Source organism: Salmo salar, chromosome 02, assembly GCF_965601325.2.
Source record: "Salmo salar chromosome 02, fSalSal1, whole genome shotgun sequence".
NCBI classification, from domain to species: Eukaryota; Metazoa; Chordata; class Actinopteri; order Salmoniformes; family Salmonidae; genus Salmo; species Salmo salar.
This window is the reverse complement of record NC_138292.1, coordinates 12,830,334-12,849,758: the sequence shown is the minus strand read 5'-3', so window position 1 is coordinate 12,849,758 and position 19,425 is coordinate 12,830,334. Positions and strand designations below refer to the sequence as shown.

At 46.0% G+C, this 19,425-nt stretch overlaps 2 protein-coding genes across 4 annotated transcripts in view; both read right to left on the bottom strand.

Annotated features, from left to right (window-relative positions):
• Positions 1-7,324, bottom strand: part of LOC106606028 (focal adhesion kinase 1) — a 136,673-nt gene extending 129,349 nt beyond the window's left edge. For 2 of the 3 annotated variants that reach the window (XM_082959895.1, XM_082959896.1), the window contains exon 1: positions 7,147-7,324. Coding sequence is in view for 1 of the 3 variants with exons in the window: in XM_082959892.1 (XP_082816018.1) it covers positions 5,976-6,012 (37 nt within the window). In the remaining 2 variants the exon portion in view is untranslated. Of the gene's footprint in view, positions 1-5,975; positions 6,105-7,146 lie in introns of those variants that run through there. The other variant, XM_082959892.1, reaches the window with a different exon arrangement.
• Positions 7,325-9,817: 2,493 nt separating this feature from the next.
• The window catches only part of LOC106606080 (DENN domain-containing protein 3), a 36,665-nt gene continuing 27,057 nt past the window's right edge, over positions 9,818-19,425 (bottom strand). Inside the window, exons 21-25 of the mRNA XM_082959886.1 lie at positions 12,696-12,853; positions 11,844-11,977; positions 11,527-11,645; positions 10,941-11,078; positions 9,818-10,571 (exon numbers count right to left, since the gene is read on the bottom strand). Coding sequence (XP_082816012.1) covers positions 10,365-10,571; positions 10,941-11,078; positions 11,527-11,645; positions 11,844-11,977; positions 12,696-12,853 — 756 coding nt within the window. The 3' untranslated portion in view covers positions 9,818-10,364. The remainder of the gene's footprint in view (positions 10,572-10,940; positions 11,079-11,526; positions 11,646-11,843; positions 11,978-12,695; positions 12,854-19,425) is intronic.

Genomic DNA, 19,425 nt, shown 5'->3' with positions numbered 1-19,425 from the left:
TGCACCATAAATCACTGAGGGTTAGAGCCTATTTGAGTACTTCTATTTGCAATACACACTCTTAAAAAGAAAGGTGCTATCTAGAACCTAAAAAGATTCTTCGGCTGTCACCGTAGGAGAACCATTTGAAGAACCCTTTTTGGTTCCAGGTAGAACCCTTTTTGGTTGCATGTAGAACCCTTTCAACAGAGGGATCTAAATGGAACAGCCAAAGAACCCTTTTGGAACCCTTTTTTCTAATAGGCTGACCACACCGCTCACATCGCGTGCGCGAGTGTTACAAAATAAATGTAGGAATCTATGTTATTCAATTATTGCACCCACACTGCTCGCGAGCGTCTGCGTTGCCAAGGGCTAAAATACAAGTCATTCCTATTTCTGACGCAGATCGCACTGCAAGTCCTGCCTCTCCCATCTCCTCATTGGTTTATAGAAGCAGGTACCCACGTGCCATCTCCTCATTGGTTATACCCACGTGGGTGATTGAAAGACGAACTGTTGCCGGTTGTCGTGGTAATACTATGAAAGTTTAGATGCCAATCACCATATAAGTTAAACGATGAAAAGGCCTGGAAGGAGGAGAGATGACTAGAAATGATTCGGTTGACCATTTTTATGTGTGGATTAATTGTCGGAGTAGAGGACCTTGTGCATTTCAGGTAAAATAACAACCTAATGTTTATATCCCAGGACAAATTAACTAGCAACAGCAAGCTAGCTAAATAGGACAAATTAGCTCGCAAGCTAACTAGCTAAATTGCCATAAATGTTTAATGCTTTTCGACCTGTCCCCAAATTAATGTAATTGGTTCAGAGTTTGTTTTGATATTTTAACCTGCGTGTCGTGATCGCGTTTGGTGTGGGGGGACAAAATAAATGTATGCACAATGGTGCACGCGCGCAGCCGGTTATGGTTCCGTGTAAGACTGCAGTTTAGTGAAAGTCATTCCCACAAGCACTTTCCCATTGGACAAATAAGTCTAAGGCCATTCCTGTCACGTCCTGGCCAGTATATAAGGTTAATTGTTTTGTAGTTTGGTCAGGGCGTGGCAGGGGGTATTTGTTTTATGTGGTTCGGGGTGGTGTGTTTGTGTAAAGGGTGTTTGATTTAGTATTTCCGGGTTTTGGTTTATGTTTAGTTAATTCTATGGTTAGTCTAGTGTGTGTGTTTCTATGTTAGGTTGATTGGGGTTGGGACTCTCAGTTGAAGGCAGGTGTTGTCTATCTGCCTTTGATTGAGAGTCCCATATATTAGGGTGTGTTTGTATGTGTTATTTGTGGGTGATTGTTCTGTGTCTAAGCCGTATGCTTTACCAGACTGTTTGTAGTTGTTCGTTCGTTTCGTTTTGTTATTTTGTATGTTCATTTTTGTAGTTAATAAAAATCAAGATGAGCATACACGTACCTGCTGCGTATTGGTCCTCCTTCACCGACAACAACCGTGACAGAATCACCCACCACCAAAGGACCAAGCAGCAGAGGAAGGAGCAGACGGAGTTCGAGTTGGACTGGCGGGAGAAGTGGACTTGGGAGGAAGTTCTGGACGGGGCCGGACCCTGGCATCAGGCTGGGGATTATCGCCGCCCGCAGTGGGAAATTGAGGCAGCCAAGGCAGAGAGGCGGTGGTACGAGGCCAGAGTGGACGCGCTGAAGGAGATGCACGAGAGGCACCCCCAAGAAAAATTTTGGGGGGGGCACACGGGTAGTTTGGCTAGGCGTAAGAAGAGCCGGAAGCCAGCTACCCGTGGTTATATGGAGGAGCGTATGGGGTGGAGAGCGCTATGTTTCGCTGAGGAGCGCACTATCTCACCCATACGCACGCACAGTCCGGTGCGCATTATTCCAGCCCCTCGCAGGTGCCGTGCTAGAGCGGGCATCCAGCCTGGTAGGAGGATGCCTGCGCAGCGCATCTGGTCGCCGGTACGCCTCCGAGGACCAGGCTACCCAACTCCCGCTCTACGCACGGCTACCATCAGGCCCCTGCACAGCCCAGTCTGCCCTGTACGAGCACCCCGCTCGTACAGGGTTAGTAGTTCCATCCAGCCAAGGCGGGTTGTGCAGGAGGTAAGATCTAGACCGACTGTGCGCCTCCATAGCCCTGGGTTTCCAGCTCCTGTCTCTCGTGCGGACCCGGAAGTGCGTCAACCCAGTCCGACTCGTCCTGTTCCCGCTCCCCGCACTAGCCTGGAGGTGCGTGTTCATAAGCTGGTATATCCGGTACCAGCACCACGCACCAGGATTATAGTGCATCAGCCCGCCAGTCAACAGTCATCATCAGAGCTGCCCGCCAGTCAACAGTCATCATCAGAGCTGCCCGCCAGTCAACAGTCATCATCAGAGCTGCCCGCCAGTCAACAGTCATCATCAGAGCTGCCCGCCAGTCAACAGTCTTCATCAGAGCTGCCCGCCAGTCAACAGTCATCATCAGAGCTGCCCGCCAGTCAACAGTCATCATCAGAGCTGCCCGCCAGTCAACAGTCATCATCAGAGCTGCCCGCCAGTCAACAGTCATCATCAGAGCTGCCCGCCAGTCAACAGTCATCATCAGAGCTGCCCGCCAGTCAACAGTCATCATCAGAGCTGCCCGCCAGTCAACAGTCATCATCAGAGCTGCCCGCCAGTCAACAGTCATCATCAGAGCTGCCGGCCAGTCAACAGTCGCCAGAGCTGCCCGCCAGTCAACAGTCGCCAGAGAGGTCAGACTGCGCTGAACTGCCGGAGTGGCCAGACTGCGCTGAACTGCCGGAGTGGCCAGACTGCGCTGAACTGCCGGAGTGGCCAGACTGCGCTGAACTGCCGGAGTGGCCAGACTGCGCTGAACTGCCGGAGTGGCCAGACTGCGCTGAACTGCCGGAGTGGCCATACTGCCCTGAACTGCCGGAGTGGCCGGACTGCCCAGACTGTCCCGAGTGGCCGGACTGCCCAGACTGTCCCGAGTGGCCGGACTGCCCAGACTGTCCCGAGTGGCCGGACTGCCCAGACTGTCCCGAGTGGCCGGACTGCCCAGACTGTCCCGAGTGGCCGGACTGCCCAGACTGTCCCGAGTGGCCGGACTGCCCAGACTGTCCCGAGTGGCCAGACTGCCCAGACTGTCCCGAGTGGCCAGACTGCCCAGACTGTCCCGAGTGGCCAGACTGCCCAGACTGTCCCGAGTGGCCAGACTGCCCAGACTGTCCCGAACTGCCAGACTGCCCAGATTGTCCCGAACTGCCAGACTGCCCAGATTGTCCCGAACTGCCAGACTGCCCAGATTGTCCCGAACTGCCAGACTGCCCAGACTGTCCCGAACTGCCAGACTGTCCCGAACTGCCAGACTGCCCAGACTGTCCCCCGGCGATGCCAGACTGGCCCGACTGCCCCCCGGCGATGCCAGACTGGCCCGACTGCCCCTCGGCGATGCCAGAGTGGCCCAACAGCCTGGAACGGCCGGAACCAGAGCCACCTCCAGAAATAGGTGGGTTGGGGAGGGGGGGTGTCGCACAGTGCCGTCGTTGACGGCAGCCACCCTCCCTTTAGAAAAGGGGACTTTTTGTTGGTGTTGCTTGGGGTTATTTTTTGTTAAGGTGCTTCTGGGGTAGCACCTTTAAGGGGGGGGTACTGTCACGTCCTGGCCAGTATATAAGGTTAAATGTTTTGTAGTTTGCTCAGGGCGTGGCAGGGGGTATTTGTTTTGTGGTTCGGGGTGGTGTGTTTGTGTAAAGGGTGTTTGATTTAGTATTTCCGGGTTTTGGTTTATGTTTAGTTAATTCTATGGTTAGTCTAGTGTGTGTGTTTCTATGTTTGGTTGATTGGGGTTGGGACTCTCAGTTGAAGGCAGGTGTTGTCTATCTGCCTTTGATTGAGAGTCCCATATATTATTGTGTGTTTGTATGTGTTATTTGTGGGTGATTGTTCTGTGTCTAAGCCGTATGCTTTACCAGACTGTTTGTAGTTGTTCGTTCGTTTTGTTATTTTGTATGTTCATTTTTGTAGTTAATAAAAATCAAGACGAGCATACACGTACCTGCTGCGTATTGGTCCTCCTTCACCGACAACAACCGTGACAATTCCCTGTAGTTCTTTAACTACGGACCACCGTTCTTCTTGACAAGAACACTATTGACTGATGGTTCTATATTCTTAGTAAAGACTAACTGACAGAGTATAAAATGTTTTTGCTTCCAGATCTTTCCTTGCTTGTATTACAATGTGTTGAACACTTGACAGCCTTGTTGTCTTAATACACACATTGACGTTTACATAACTGTTTTGAATAAATCACTGTTGATGGGCTTTCCAGGCCTTTCTTTCCCCCCAGAAGACACAATTCAACTCCCCATCCACTCGTCATTGAATCGCTGCTGGCTGATTTACACAGCAGATCTCCAAACCAATGTTAAAACAAGAACATTTGACAAGGTATTCGATAGCGCCAGCCTTTTCTCAGAGTGTACCTTGCCAAGGTTAATATTGAAAAAGGGATCCATAATGAATTGTGCCTGTCATTGATCTGGGTTCTGCCTTATACGTGCTGTTTAGTGAGCCTTCTAAAAAGTCAAGTAGAGTACAGTAGGTATCCCGAGTGGCGCAGCGGTCTAAGGCACTGCATCTCAGAGCGAGAGGTGTCACTACAGACCCTGGTTCAATTCCAGGCTGTATCACAACCCGCCGTGATTTGGAGTCCCATAGGGCGGTGCACAATTGGCCCAGTGTTGTCCCAAGTTAGGGTTTGGCCGGGGTAGGCCGTCATTGTGAATAAGAATTTGTTCTTAACTGACTGGCCTAGTAAAAGGTTCAATAATAAAATAAAATAGGTATGCATGTCCAAGCTCAGTAGGCCTCTTTTCTCCACTGAGAGCCTATCATCACAATACAGTGAGAGACAGAGAAATAACTACAAACAGATGGTAAATTTGGGTTTTTACACCATAAGTCTGGTTAATGAAAATTCCAATCGATGAATCCACATAAATAAGTTGAGAATTTGAAGACCTGAGGTTCCCTGAGGCAAAGTGAGATTGCAAGGTTAGCCTGTTCCTTCATCTACATATTATCAATCTGTATCTGTGTAATGTAATTACATACAATGGCAGTGAACATCTGATCATCTCAAATCTAATTGAACGGAAGGCTTGTCTATGCCTGAGATTGGAATTTGTTCAAAACATTGTGACGCAATACATAACAGCTGGATCGCCCTCTGGAGGGGCTGTGTCGACATCAGAAGGTACAATTTCTACACAACAAAATCTCGGCTTACATTTGTCGACAATCTCTGCCTTCATTGATTTGACTAGTGATTTGACTACAGTTGATTTGACTACAGTTGATTTGACTATTGTTGTCAGGACATGGAGGTGAAAGAAACCCAGGTCTTTGACTGTGTGGTTTCATTCACATGGTTTTGCCTACTCCACCAGGACCACATCTATAGGGTTAGTTAGTGTATGGCACATATTGCATCGTGTGTACCCGTATCATCATGGGCAGAAACATAGACATCTATTCTCATACCCACATTATAACTCTGCTGATATTTCTGGTTATTACAAGCCATTAGATGTGACGAGATGACTCATATCAGAAGACTAGCCCTGAAGCAGCACATTCTCTGAGGTATACCTCGGTGTCCTGGAATTTATCAGGTAACATTGACAAACAAGGTAGACTATGGGTTCTTCTGAGGGTTGAACACTCAGTACAATGTTCTGTATGGTTCTCCTGCTCTCTATACCCCTGTATGATTCCTCTACAAAAAAAATGCTTCATGTCACTAGTAACATGATGTTCATGCTACAAACAACTTTTACCTGTCTGTGACGTTTCACATGCAACTGCATGCACGGCCATGACATGAGAAACTTCCTGCCCTTATCTCAGGCACACTGACTCACTCTTCTTGAGACAGACACACTTTCAGTTCTCAGCCAAACAAGCCTACCACTGCTTCTCAAAAACTGTCAGTTGTATTATGGATATAAATATAGCACACGTACCTCCATTTCCGCAGCCCAGGATATTCCAGAACTGCATATTTGTAGGCTATTTACATGTAAGAGTATTTCCAACTGGTGCAAATCACTTCTGTCAGTGCTACTGAGCTGATAACCTGACACCCTCTTACCAACACACCTGGCCCCTCCTCCTACTGGCTTCCTAACTCCTCCCTTTACACACTAGCTTTAACTTGTTACACCAGCAGGCATGGCGGCAATAATGATACTGATCGTGGAAACAAACAAAAAGAATAGATGATTCAGGCATGCAGATAAAATAATGCTGCTTGCCTGCAATCATATGCAGTCAACAAATCAATGTAACTCATTGTAAAAAAAAATGAAACAAGAATCATTACAGTTTATGAGCAGTCTCTCCTATTTGCACTGTAGCAGTAACTGAAGAAAGCTCAATATCTGTGAACCTCTTCACACAATTATGGTTAATATACATGTTTTGTTACGTCGTAATTTAGTTGTTGCCTTGTAATTGCCTATGGAGTTTAGCAGTTTTTTTTGTTATTAGACAAGTGGAACAAGGAACAGTCTACCTTCGACTTGTGTAATTACATCAGCGTGTCAAATACAGAGGATACTCCAGGGTCTCCTCTAATCTTCCCCTATTCCCCTGCAAGTAACGTTATACATTAGTCAGGTCATTTAAACAACTGCATGCAGAATGGCTGGGGCTGAGCCGGCTACGGAACTATATAATGCAATGACATACAATGTAGCGAGCTCTCCAAACAACCATGAGAGTTGTTACAATTTGTAACAATGTTGTAATCGCTTGTTTTGTTTTAAACTAGCAACATTGTATAATTTCCCTAATGTTGCCACTCGAAATGTAGCCATTCGCTGCACACTATGTGAATAAGACATTCTGTGTTCGCTGAACCTTGCACCTAGGCGTGAGAGATTCGGACACTGCATCACTGTTTGCAGAAACATGCATATTCATGTGCATAAAGGATATATCCCCCTTTTCGCCATCAAATGAAACCGTATTTTCTCCACCAAAAACGCTAATGAAAGTAGGCTAACTGAAAGCTCCGACTCTCACCGCAACCCATTGTCAATGACTGGGGTCTTTCTATGCTAACTGGCTAATGTTAAAGTTATTTAATATCCTCCACATCATTCAAAAATGATAAGGCCACGTTATACTCACGTATATCTTTACTATCGAAGATCCACCTCCACTATTTCCGTTAACCGGTCTCCTATCCTGCAAATAACTGTGTTACAATCCCGTATTAACCGTATAGCTGTGAGTAGTTCCCTCTCCGTTTCGGTTTCTCCACAACACGGTGCTCTAGCTCCCTACTCTCGGTAACCACTGACACAGCAGCACTGCATCCTAATAGTTCCAATATGGCTGACGTGTAGTGACCGTGTAGTGACCAGGTAGTGACCAGGTAGTGACCAGTGTAGTGACCAGGTAGTGACCAGGTAGTGACCAGGTAGTGACCATGCCCAGTGGACTCACTGACCATCTCAGCTGGCAAAACGCAAATTCATAACTCGTTCTACTTGTAAATAGCTTTTCACATGACAATTACATCAGTGAGAGTGCCAGTACTTCACAAAACCTTATTTTCTTATACAAGTGACTAATACAATTTTCATAAATGTTTCATAAAATGTCAACATTGATATTACAAGTAGCTAAATACATTAGAAATAATATTATTTTCCAATGCAAAAAAATGCTTTGACAACAGAGTTTTCTGTGGTTAAATACTCACATTTACATGCCATTCACACCCACCCACCCACGACACAGCAAGAGAACTCTGTGTTTCTATTGTCTAACGGACACATCCCTAAACATTCCTTTCATTAACTCCCATGCATAATACTACAACACACAGCAAGCCAGGCCCATAGCAGAGACCCAGTCGGCGTACTAAATGGCACCCTATTCCCTAAATAGTGCAGTAATTTTGCCCATAGCCCTGATCAAAAGTTGTGCACTTTATAGGGAATAGGGTGCCATTTGGGACGTAACCCCAGGGTGCATAATTGTTATATATATATATATTTTTTTTATGTAACCTTTATTTAAACTAGGCAAGACAGTTGAGAAAAAAATATTATTTACATCGACGGCCTACACCTGCCAAACCCGGACGATGCTGGGCCAATTGTGTGCCACCTTATGGGACTCTGAATCATGGCCGGTTGTGATACAGCCTGGAATCGAACCAGGGTGTCTATAGTGACACCTCTAGCACTGAAATGAGTGCCTTAGACCACTGCGCCACTCGAGAGCCCATTATAGCAGCCTCCCACCACCCTCGGCCAGACCACTGAATCCCTGCCCACAACGTTGACGGGAAGATGAGGATTGCAATGCCTGCCATAGTAAGATACAGAATCACTGATCTGTTCACTGTTCACACCCAAAGCAACCTCGCTCTAAAGGGCTAACTAAGACTTATTCACTGAAGAACTAACCCTCTGTCACGTTCGTCGTATGAAGGAGACCAGGGTGCAGCGTGGTTGGCGAACATTTTTCCTTTTATTAAAATGAACACCCTCAAAATAACAAAATACAAAAACACGAACATAAAGTCTTGCAGGCTTCTAAGCAGCTATACAAAAACAACATCCCACAATCACAGGTGGGAAAAGGGCTGCCTAAGTATGATCCCCAATCAGAGACAACGATAGACAGCTGCCTCTGATTGGGAATCATACCCGGCCAACAAAGAAATAGAAAATGTAGAATGTTCCCACCCGAGTCACACCCTGACCTAACCAAACATAGAGAATAATAAGGATCTCTACGGTCAAGGCGTGACACCCTCAGTGCCTATAGGATGGGGTGAAGCACATGCTAACTGTTCAGCAGATGATTTTAGATGACAATGGTTTGTATTCAATACCTATTTCAGCCTTCTCTGTAAATGAAAGAAAGGCTGACTTGCATGAATGAGTATAGGAATAAAAAAAAATAACTGTACAATCATTTTTTTATTGTATGTGACAGCTAAGACATGGGTGAGGCGGAAATATGAATCTGAAAGCAGACATTTAGTGTATCCAGAATATTGTTAGTGAAATAAATCCAAACGTTGTGAAACAGTCAGAGAAATGCTATTACATCATCATCCAGTATATAAAGGCAGACCCCAACGTAAAGAGAACAGAGGATGACAGGGTTCTTCATGATCATGTAATTCCCTGAGCCTCACTGTCCACTGTATACTGTCTACGTCCCTAATGGCGCCCTATTCTCTATAGGGCCCTGGTCAAAAGTAGTGTACGTAGGGAATAGCAGGGTCCTCACAAGGATTTTTGAACAAGGTGGTGCTGCTGAGTACGGCGGGCGGGGGTTAGCCCACAAGGTGGAGGGGGGGTTTAGACCACAAGGTGGAGCAGTGTGGTGGGGTTGGGGGGCAGACCACAAGGTGGAGCAGCGTGGTGGGGTTGGGGGGGCAGACCACAAGGTGGAGCAGCGTGGTGGGGTTGGGGGGGAGACCACAAGGTGGAGCAGCGTGGTGGGGTTGGGGGGGAGACCACAAGGTGGAGCAGCGTGGTGGGGTTGGGGGACAGACCACAAGGTGGAGCAGCGTGGTGGGGTTGGGGGGCAGACCACAAGGTGGAGCAGCGTGGTGGGGTTGGGGGGTAGACCACAAGGTGGAGCAGCGTGGTGGGGTTGGGGGGGAGACCACAAGGTGGAGCAGCGTGGTGGGGTTGGGGGGGAGACCACAAGGTGGAGCAGCGTGGTGGGGTTGGGGGGGAGACCACAAGGTGGAGCAGCGTGGTGGGGTTGGGGGGCAGACCACAAGGTGGAGCGCGGGGGGGGGGGGCAGCCCGGTGGGCGCGTGGGGGTTGGGGGGCAGACCACAAGGTGGAGCAGCGTGGGGCCATTTGGGACACAGACGTGGAAGGATGTGAAAAACAAAATGGCCAACCTTGAGTCTTTAATACAGGAAAAGCACATTTTAGAACAAAGCTTTGAAAAAACATTTAGAAGCTCACTGTCTCTCTGAGGTGTTCAGGGAAAATAAGAACAATTTATAGTCTATAGCAGGGACGTTCAAATCTGACCCTACGAGTTCCAGAGCCTGCTGCTTTTCTGTTCTACCTGCTAATTCATTGCAACCACCTGATGTCCCAGGTCTAAATCAGTCCCTGATTAGAGGGGAACAATGAAACAAAGCAGTGGAACTGGCTTCCAGGTTCAGAGTTGAGTTTGAGGGCCTTTCTTTCTTCAGACCTGTAGGACTCCTCAGGGTCTGCAGGGCTCTTCCTCTAACCTGGTCCCACATCTATTTCTGCTGTTTAGGAAACTCCTGTCATTGTTGTGCCAAACATTTTATTCACTTAAAAGATTTGGCAAAACCACACAAACAGATACTGGACCAGGCTACTCGTCCTCTACTCAACCTTCCAAATGGCGATTTTTCCATCCTGGCAGGCGGAGCCGCTGAGTACATAGCGGCCCTCTGCAGAGCACAGTGCCTGGACACTGTCTGTGTGGGCCATCAGCTCCTTCTCTACACTGTGGCTCTCTGTGTCCACTATGTAGATCTTCCCACTCCTCCTGCACTGGTCAGGGCTCGGCCCGCTGCAGCCAACCCAGATCTGGACGAGGGAGGGGGAGGAGACAAACAATGAAGAGGAGCTTGTTGAGGATTTGCAGTTGTACTGTGACATTTACTACTGAAATAAAAATCAGCATTCGCTCTGGACACTCTGATCATTACTATGAGAAAGAAGATAAATGAATGATGGTATGGTGTACTGAACTATTTTAACTGCTACTTTACAAGCTTTTGTAGAAATTGCAACACCTGAGAAAGACTGTTGTTGACAGAATCTTATGAATGTGTTTTGTATGTGTTAATAGTAATGTGTTAAAGAGGTTCTTATGTTGGTACCATTCCAATAAAGTGTTACCAGCAAAACATGCAAAGAACAGCAGGTGTCCAACTGAGAACATTATTTTCTCACCTGATTCTTAACCTTGATCATACAGTTGACCCCTGTACAGTTCTGCAGCTGCACCCTCAGGAAAGGCTTGGTCAGGTCTTTACAGTGCCACAGACAGAGCTCGTCAGAATCAGAACAGCTCGTCCACAACTGGCCCCTCTGAAAGAAACACACAGTGGACTGGTTTAGCCATCAGCTCATGACACTCTCATGACAAGCAAACTGACTGTTGGAAGGCTGCAAAAATACATAGTGTCTGGCTTGATTATTGAGACCACTCGGAGACCATGGAGAAGGCCTAGCATGAGATAAAGATCTTGGTTCAGTGAAATCTCCAAGGTGAAGGCCTAGCATGAGATAAAGATCTTGGTTCAGTGAAATCTCCAAGGTGAAGGCCTAGCATGAGATAAAGATCTTGGTTCAGTGAAATCCCCAAGGTGAAGGTCTAGCATGAGATAAAGATCTTGGTTCAGTGAAATCTCCAAGGTGAAGGCCTAGCATGAGATAAAGATCTTGGTTCAGTGAAATCTCCAAGGTGAAGGCTAGCATGAGATAAAGATCTTGGTTCAGTGAAATCTCCAAGATGAAGGGAACATGGGCCTACTACCTCCAAGAAGAGGATGAGGCTGCTGAACTCAGTGGGCATGTTCTGTAGATCCTCAGGAAGTGTCATCTTACGATGTGGCGTTCCGTTCTTCCTCAGTTCAACGATGCCGTCTCTGGCACCTAGTCAACATAACAACAGATAGAAACAAAACAAACTAAAGTTTCTGTCTAGATGCTTTGCTGTTGTTAGCATGTTATCTTATGGTCAGTTGACACACTGTTAATTGATCATTGGCAGGGTATACAATACATAGGAGTATATAAAATAATAATAATAATATACAGTTAGAGTAACTATGACTGAGTGAGTTTACTTACAGCACCACAGTGTTCCATTGAAGAGCTGAATGGACATAAGCCTATCACAGGTCAGTTGAAACTGCTTTTTCACTTTTAGTGTTGAGAGGTCCCACAGAATGACTGTTCCATCGGCACTACAGGAGTATGTCTGGCTGGGAGGGAGGAGAGGGACAGTTGGATTAAAACAAGCACCATGTAGAAGCCTGATTGTGGTCTAACTACTGATTATTCACTGAGGGCAAAGTAAAGTGTAGTTTAAGTACACTGCTGCCTTCTGCTGGTTGGAAATAGGCATCAGAACACTGAACACCACGTTCTAAGAGCCTTTCAAAATGATACTGGGGTGAGGTCAGTTAGAAGAACTACTTTCTGCAAAAAGTGCATTGGTCATTTGAACAGGCAGTTCTAACACATTATCCTTCCTTCAACATAGAATCCTGAGCATCACACATGGGTTAACAGTTTGTGAGGGTGAAGTGACTGTAGCATGAAGAGGACTCCAACTGTGTCCCAAATGGTACCCTAATCCCTACACACATAGTGCACAAATGTTTACCATATGGGCCCTGGTCAAAAGGAGTTCCCTACAGTATATAGGGAATAGGGTGCCCTCAGGGACACAGACATATGGTACATTTTACATTTAAGTCATTTAGCAGACGCTCTTATCCAGAGCGACTTACAGTAGTGAATGTATGCATTTCATGCATTTTTGTTTTGTTTTTTATACTGGCCCCCCGTGGGAATCGAACCCACAACCCTGGCATTGCACACACCATGCTGGCGTTGCAAACACCATGCTCTACCAACTGAGCCACAGGGAAGACTGGCTCAGTTGGTAGCATTTTGGTTACATTGGTAACATTTTACCTCATCTTGTCACTCTCCTCCAGGGCAAAGTCCATAACCTCATGCCGGTGCTCTGTCAGCTGCTTATTGCAGGACATGCTGCAAGTGTCAATTATGTAAATGATGGAATCCTGGGAGCCAATCCATACTTGATCCTGGTCCAATCCCAGCATGCAGTTCTGTCGACATAATAAAGCCACGTATTCAGCACATAAAGTTCGTCCCAAATGGCACCTATTCCCTATATAGTGCACTACATTCGACCAAGGCCCATAGGACTCTCGTCAAAATAAGTGCACTATATACGGAATAGGGTGCTATTTTGGACACATGCATACAGTGAGGGAAAAAAGTATTTGATCCCCTGCTAATTTTGTACGTTTGCCCACTGACAAAGAAATGATCAGTCTATAATTTTAATGGTAGGTTTATTTGAACAGTGAGAGACAGAATAACAACAAAAAAAATCAGAAAAACGCATGTCAAAAATGATATAAATTGATTTGCATTTTAATGAGGGAAATAAGTATTTGACCCCCTCTCAATCAGAAAGATTTCTGGCTCCCAGGTGTCTTTTATACAGGTAACGAGCTGAGATTAGGAGCACACTCTTAAAGGGAGTGCTCCTAATCTCAGCTTGTTACCTGTATAAAATACACCTGTCCACAGAAGCAATCAATCAGATTCCAAACTCTCCACCATGGCCAAGACCAAAGAGCTCTCCAAGGATGTCAGGGACAAGACTGTAGACCTACACAAGGCTGGAATGGGCTACAAGACCATCGCCAAGCAGCTTGGTGAGAAGGTGACAACAGTTGGTGCGATTATTCGCAAATGGAAGAAACACAAAAGAACTGTCAATCTCCCTCGGCCTGGGGCTCCATGCAAGATCTCACCTCGTGGAGTTGCAATGATCTTGAGAACGGTGAGGAATCAGCCCAGAACTACACGAGAGGATCTTGTCAATGATCTCAAGACAGCTGGGACCATAGTCACCAAGAAAACAATTGGTAACACACTACGCCGTGAAGGACTGAAATCCTGCAGCGCCCGCAAGGTCCCCCTGCTCAAGAAAGCACATATACATGCCCGTCTGAAGTTTGCTAATGAACATCTGAATGATTCAGAGGACAACTGGATGAAAGTGTTGTGGTCAGATGAGACCAAAATGGAGCTCTTTGGCATCAACTCAACTCGCCGTGTTTGGAGGAGGAGGAATGCTGCCTATGACCCCAAGAACACCATCCCCACCGTCAAACATGGAGGTGGAAACATTATGCTTTGGGGGTGTTTTTCTGCTAAGGGGACAGGACAACTTCACCGCATCAAAGGGACGATGGACGGGGCCATGTACCGTCAAATCTTGGGTGAGAACCTCCTTCCCTCAGCCAGGGCATTGAAAATGGGTCGTGGATGGGTATTCCAGCATGACAATGACCCAAAACACACGGCCAAGGCAACAAAGGACTGGCTCAAGAAGAAGCACATTAAGGTCCTGGAGTGGCCTAGCCAGTCTCCAGACCTTAATCCCATAGAAAATCTGTGGAGGGAGCTGAAGGTTCGAGTTACCAAACATCAGCCTCAAAACCTTAGTGACTTGGAGAAGATCTGCAAAGAGGAGTGGGACAAAATCCCTCCTGAGATGTGTGCAAACCTGGTGGCCAACTGCAAGAAACGTCTGACCTCTGTGATTGCCAACAAGGGTTTTGCCACCAAGTACTAAGTCATGTTTTGCAGAGGGGTAAAATACTTATTTCCCTCATTAAAATGCAAATCATTTTATAACATTTTTGACATGCATTTTTCTGGATTTTTTGTTGTTGTTATTCTGTCTCTCACCAGCTCTGTCAGGAGGAATGGGTCGAAATTCACCCAACTTATTGCGGGAAGCTTGTGAAAGGCTTCCCGAAACGTTTGACCCAAGTTACATAATTTAAAGGTAATGCTACCAAATACTAATTGAGTGTATGTAAACTTCAGACCCACTGTGAATGTGATGAAAGAAATAAAAGCTGAAATAAATCATTCTCTATTACTATTATTCTGACATTTCACATTCTTTAAATAAAGTGGTGATCCTAACTGACCTAAGTCATGGCATTTTTACAAGGATTAAATGTCAGGAATTGTGAAAAACTGAGTTTAAATGTATTTGGCAGGTGTATGTAAACTTCTGACTTCAACTGTACATATCCAGGTTTAATCACTGTCATGTGAATGGTAGGCACTCCTGTTCATGCCTCATGAGACCACAGAAAGGAGGAAACACTATCAACAGAAGAGAGAGAGAGAGAAAGAGAGAGTGAAACAGTGCTAGAGAGGGATAGAGAGAACAAGTGAAACAGAACTAGAAAGGGGGAGAGAGAGAAAGAATGAGTGAAACTGAGCTAGAGAGAGGGAGAGAGAGTGAGAGAAAACAAGTGAAACGGAGAGCTAGAGAGAGAGAGAACAAGAGTAAAACAGAGAGCTAGAGAGAGAGAACACGAGTGAAACAGAGAGCTAGAGAGAGAGAGAGAGAACACGAGTGAAACAGAGAGCTAGAGAGAGAGAGAGAGAACACGAGTGAAACAGAGAGCTAGAGAGAGAGAGAGAGAACACGAGTGAAACAGAGCTAGAGAGAGAAAGAACACGAGTGAAACAGAGAGCTAGAGAGAGAGAGAGAGAACACGAGTGAAACAGAGAGCTAGAGAGAGAAAGAACACGAGTGAAACAGAGAGCTAGAGAGGGAGAGAGAGAACACGAGTGAAACAGAGCTAGAGAGAGAAAGAACACGAGTGAAACAGAGAGCTAGAGAGAGAAAGAATACGAGTGAAACAGAGCTAGAGAGAGAAAGAACACGAGTGAAACAGAGAGCTAGAGAGAGAAAGAGAGAACACGAGTGAAACAGAGAGCTAGAGAGAGAGAGAAAGAACACGAGTGAAACAGAGAGCTAGAGAGAGAAAGAACACGAGTGAAACAGAGAGCTAGAGAGAGAAAGAACACGAGTGAAACAGAGAGCTAGAGAGAGAAAGAACCCGAGTGAAACAGAGAGCTAGAGAGAGAGAACACGAGTGAAACAGAGCTAGAGAGAGAGAACACGAGTGAAACAGAGCTAGAGAGAGAAAGAACACGAGTGAAACAGAGAGCTAGAGAGAGAAAGAACACGAGTGAAACAGAGCTAGAGAGAGAAAGTAAGAACACGAGTGAAACAGAGAGCTAGAGAGAGAGAGAGAGAACACGAATGAAACAGAGCTAGAGAGAGAAAGAACACGAGTGAAACAGAGAGCTAGAGAGAGAAAGAACACGAGTGAAACAGAGAGCTAGAGAGAGAAAGAACACGAGTGAAACAGAGCTAGAGAGAGAGAACACGAGTGAAACAGAGCTAGAGAGAGAAAGAACACGAGTGAAACAGAGAGCTAGAGAGAGAAAGAACACGAGTGAAACAGAGAGCTAGAGAGAGAAAGAACACGAGTGAAACAGAGCTAGAGAGAGAAAGAAAGAACACGAGTGAAACAGAGAGCTAGAGAGAGAGAACACGAGTGAAACAGAGAGCTAGAGAGAGAAAGAACACGAGTGAAACAGAGCTAGAGAGAGAAAGAACACGAGTGAAACAGAGAGCTAGAGAGAGAAAGAACACGAGTGAAACAGAGAGCTAGAGAGAGAAAGAACACGAGTGAAACAGAGCTAGAGAGAGAAAGAACACGAGTGAAACAGAGAGCTAGAGAGAGAAAGAACACGAGTGAAACAGAGCTAGAGAGAGAAAGAACACGAGTGAAACAGAGAGCTAGAGAGGGAGAGAGAGAACACGAGTGAAACAGAGAGCTAGAGAGGGAGAGAAAGAACACGAGTGAAACAGAGAGCTAGAGAGAGAAAGAACACGAGTGAAACAGAGCTAGAGAGAGAAAGAACACGAGTGAAACAGAGAGCTAGAGAGAGAAAGAACACGAGTGAAACAGAGAGCTAGAGAGGGAGAGAGAGAACACGAGTGAAACAGAGAGCTAGAGAGAGAAAGAACACGAGTGAAACAGAGCTAGAGAGAGAAAGAACACGAGTGAAACAGAGAGCTAGAGAGGGAGAGAGAGAACACGAGTGAAACAGAGAGCTAGAGAGAGAAAGAACACGAGTGAAACAGAGAGCTAGAGAGAGAAAGAACACGAGTGAAACAGAGCTAGAGAGAGAAAGAACACGAGTGAAACAGAGAGCTAGAGAGAGAAAGAACACGAGTGAAACAGAGAGCTAGAGAGAGAGGGAGAGAACACGAGTGAAACAGAGCTAGAGAGAGAAAGAACACGAGTGAAACAGAGAGCTAGAGAGAGAAAGAACACGAGTGAAACAGAGAGCTAGAGAGAGAGAGAACACGAGTGAAACAGAGCTAGAGAAAGAAAGAACATGAGTGAAACAGAGAGCTAGAGAGAGAAAGAACACGAGTGAAACAGAGAGCTAGAGAGAGAAAGAACACGAGTGAAACAGAGAGCTAGAGAGAGAAAGAACACGAGTGAAACAGAGCTAGAGAGAGAAAGAACACGAGTGAAACAGAGAGCTAGAGAGAGAAAGAACACGAGTGAAACAGAGAGCTAGAGAGGGAGAGAGAGAACACGAGTGAAACAGAGCTAGAGAGAGAAAGAACACGAGTGAAACAGAGCTAGAGAGAGAAGAACACGAGTGAAACAGAGAGCTAGAGAGAGAAAGAAAGAACACGAGTGAAACAGAGCTAGAGAGAGAAAGAACACGAGTGAAACAGAGAGCTAGAGAGAGAAAGAACACGAGTGAAACAGAGAGCTAGAGAGAGAAAGAACACGAGTGAAACAGAGAGCTAGAGAGAGAAAGAACACGAGTGAAACAGAGCTAGAGAGAGAAAGAACACGAGTGAAACAGAGAGCTAGAGAGAGAAAGAACACGAGTGAAACAGAGAGCTAGAGAGGGAGAGAGAGAACACGAGTGAAACAGAGAGCTAGAGAGAGAAAGAACACGAGTGAAACAGAGCTAGAGAGAGAAAGAACACGAGTGAAACAGAGAGCTAGAGAGAGAAAGAACACGAGTGAAACAGAGCTAGAGAGAGAAAGAACACGAGTGAAACAGAGCTAGAGAGAGAAAGAACACGAGTGAAACAGAGAGCTAGAGAGAGAGGAGAGAACACGAGTGAAACAGAGCTAGAGAGAGAAAGAACACGAGTGAAACAGAGAGCTAGAGAGAGAGAGAACACGAGTGAAACAGAGAGCTAGAGAGAGAAAGAACACGAGTGAAACAGAGAGCTAGAGAGAGAAAGAACACGAGTGAAACAGAGAGCTAGAGAGAGAAAGAACACGAGTGAAACAGAGCTAGCTAGAGAGAGAGAGAGAACACGAGTGAAACAGAGAGCTAGAGAGAGAAAGAAAGAACACGAGTGAAACAGAGCTAGAGAGAGAAAGAACACGAGTGAAACAGAGAGCTAGAGAGAGAAGAACACGAGTGAAACAGAGAGCTAGAGAGAGAAAGAACACGAGTGAAACAGAGCTAGAGAGAGAAAGAACACGAGTGAAACAGAGAGCTAGAGAGAGAAAGAACACGAGTGAAACAGAGAGCTAGAGAGGGAGAGAGAGAACACGAGTGAAACAGAGAGCTAGAGAGAGAAAGAACACGAGTGAAACAGAGCTAGAGAGAGAAAGAACACGAGTGAAACAGAGAGCTAGAGAGAGAAAGAACACGAGTGAAACAGAGAGCTAGAGAGAGAGAGAACACGAGTGAAACAGAGCTAGAGAGAGAGAACACGAGTGAAACAGAGCTAGAGAGAGAAAGAACACGAGTGAAACAGAGAGCTAGAGAGAGAAAGAACACGAGTGAAACAGAGAGCTAGAGAGAGAAAGAACACGAGTGAAACAGAGAGCTAGAGAGAGAAAGAAAGAACACGAGTGAAACAGAGAGCTAGAGAGAGAAAGAACACGAGTGAAACAGAGCTAGAGAGAGAAAGAACACGAGTGAAACAGAGAGCTAGAGAGAGAAAGAACACGAGTGAAACAGAGAGCTAGAGAGAGAAAGAAAGAACACGAGTGAAACAGAGAGCTAGAGAGGGAGAGAACACGAGTGAAACAGAGCTAGAGAAAGAAAGAACACGAGTGAAACAGAGCTAGAGAGAGAGAGAACACGAGTGAAACAGAGCTAGAGAGAGAAAGAACACGAGTGAAACAGAGAGCTAGAGAGAGAAAGAACACGAGTGAAACAGAGAGCTAGAGAGAGAGGGAGAGAACACGAGTGAAACAGAGCTAGAGAGAGAAAGAACACGAGTGAAACAGAGCTAGAGAAAGAAAGAACATGAGTGAAACAGAGAGCTAGAGAGAGAAAGAACACGAGTGAAACAGAGAGCTAGAGAGAGAAAGAACACGAGTGAAACAGAGAGCTAGAGAGAGAGAGAACACGAGTGAAACAGAGCTAGAGAGAGAAAGAACACGAGTGAAACAGAGCTAGAGAGAGAAAGAACACGAGTGAAACAGAGAGCTAGAGAGAGAGAGAACACGAGTGAAACAGAGAGCTAGAGAGAGAAAGAACACGAGTGAAACAGAGCTAGAGAGAGAAAGAACACGAGTGAAACAGAGAGCTAGAGAGAGAAAGAACACGAGTGAAACAGAGAGCTAGAGAGAGAAGAGAACACGAGTGAAACAGAGAGCTAGAGAGAGAAAGAACACGAGTGAAACAGAGCTAGAGAGAGAAAGAACACGAGTGAAACAGAGAGCTAGAGAGAGAAAGAACACGAGTGAAACAGAGAGCTAGAGAGGGAGAGAGAGAACACGAGTGAAAC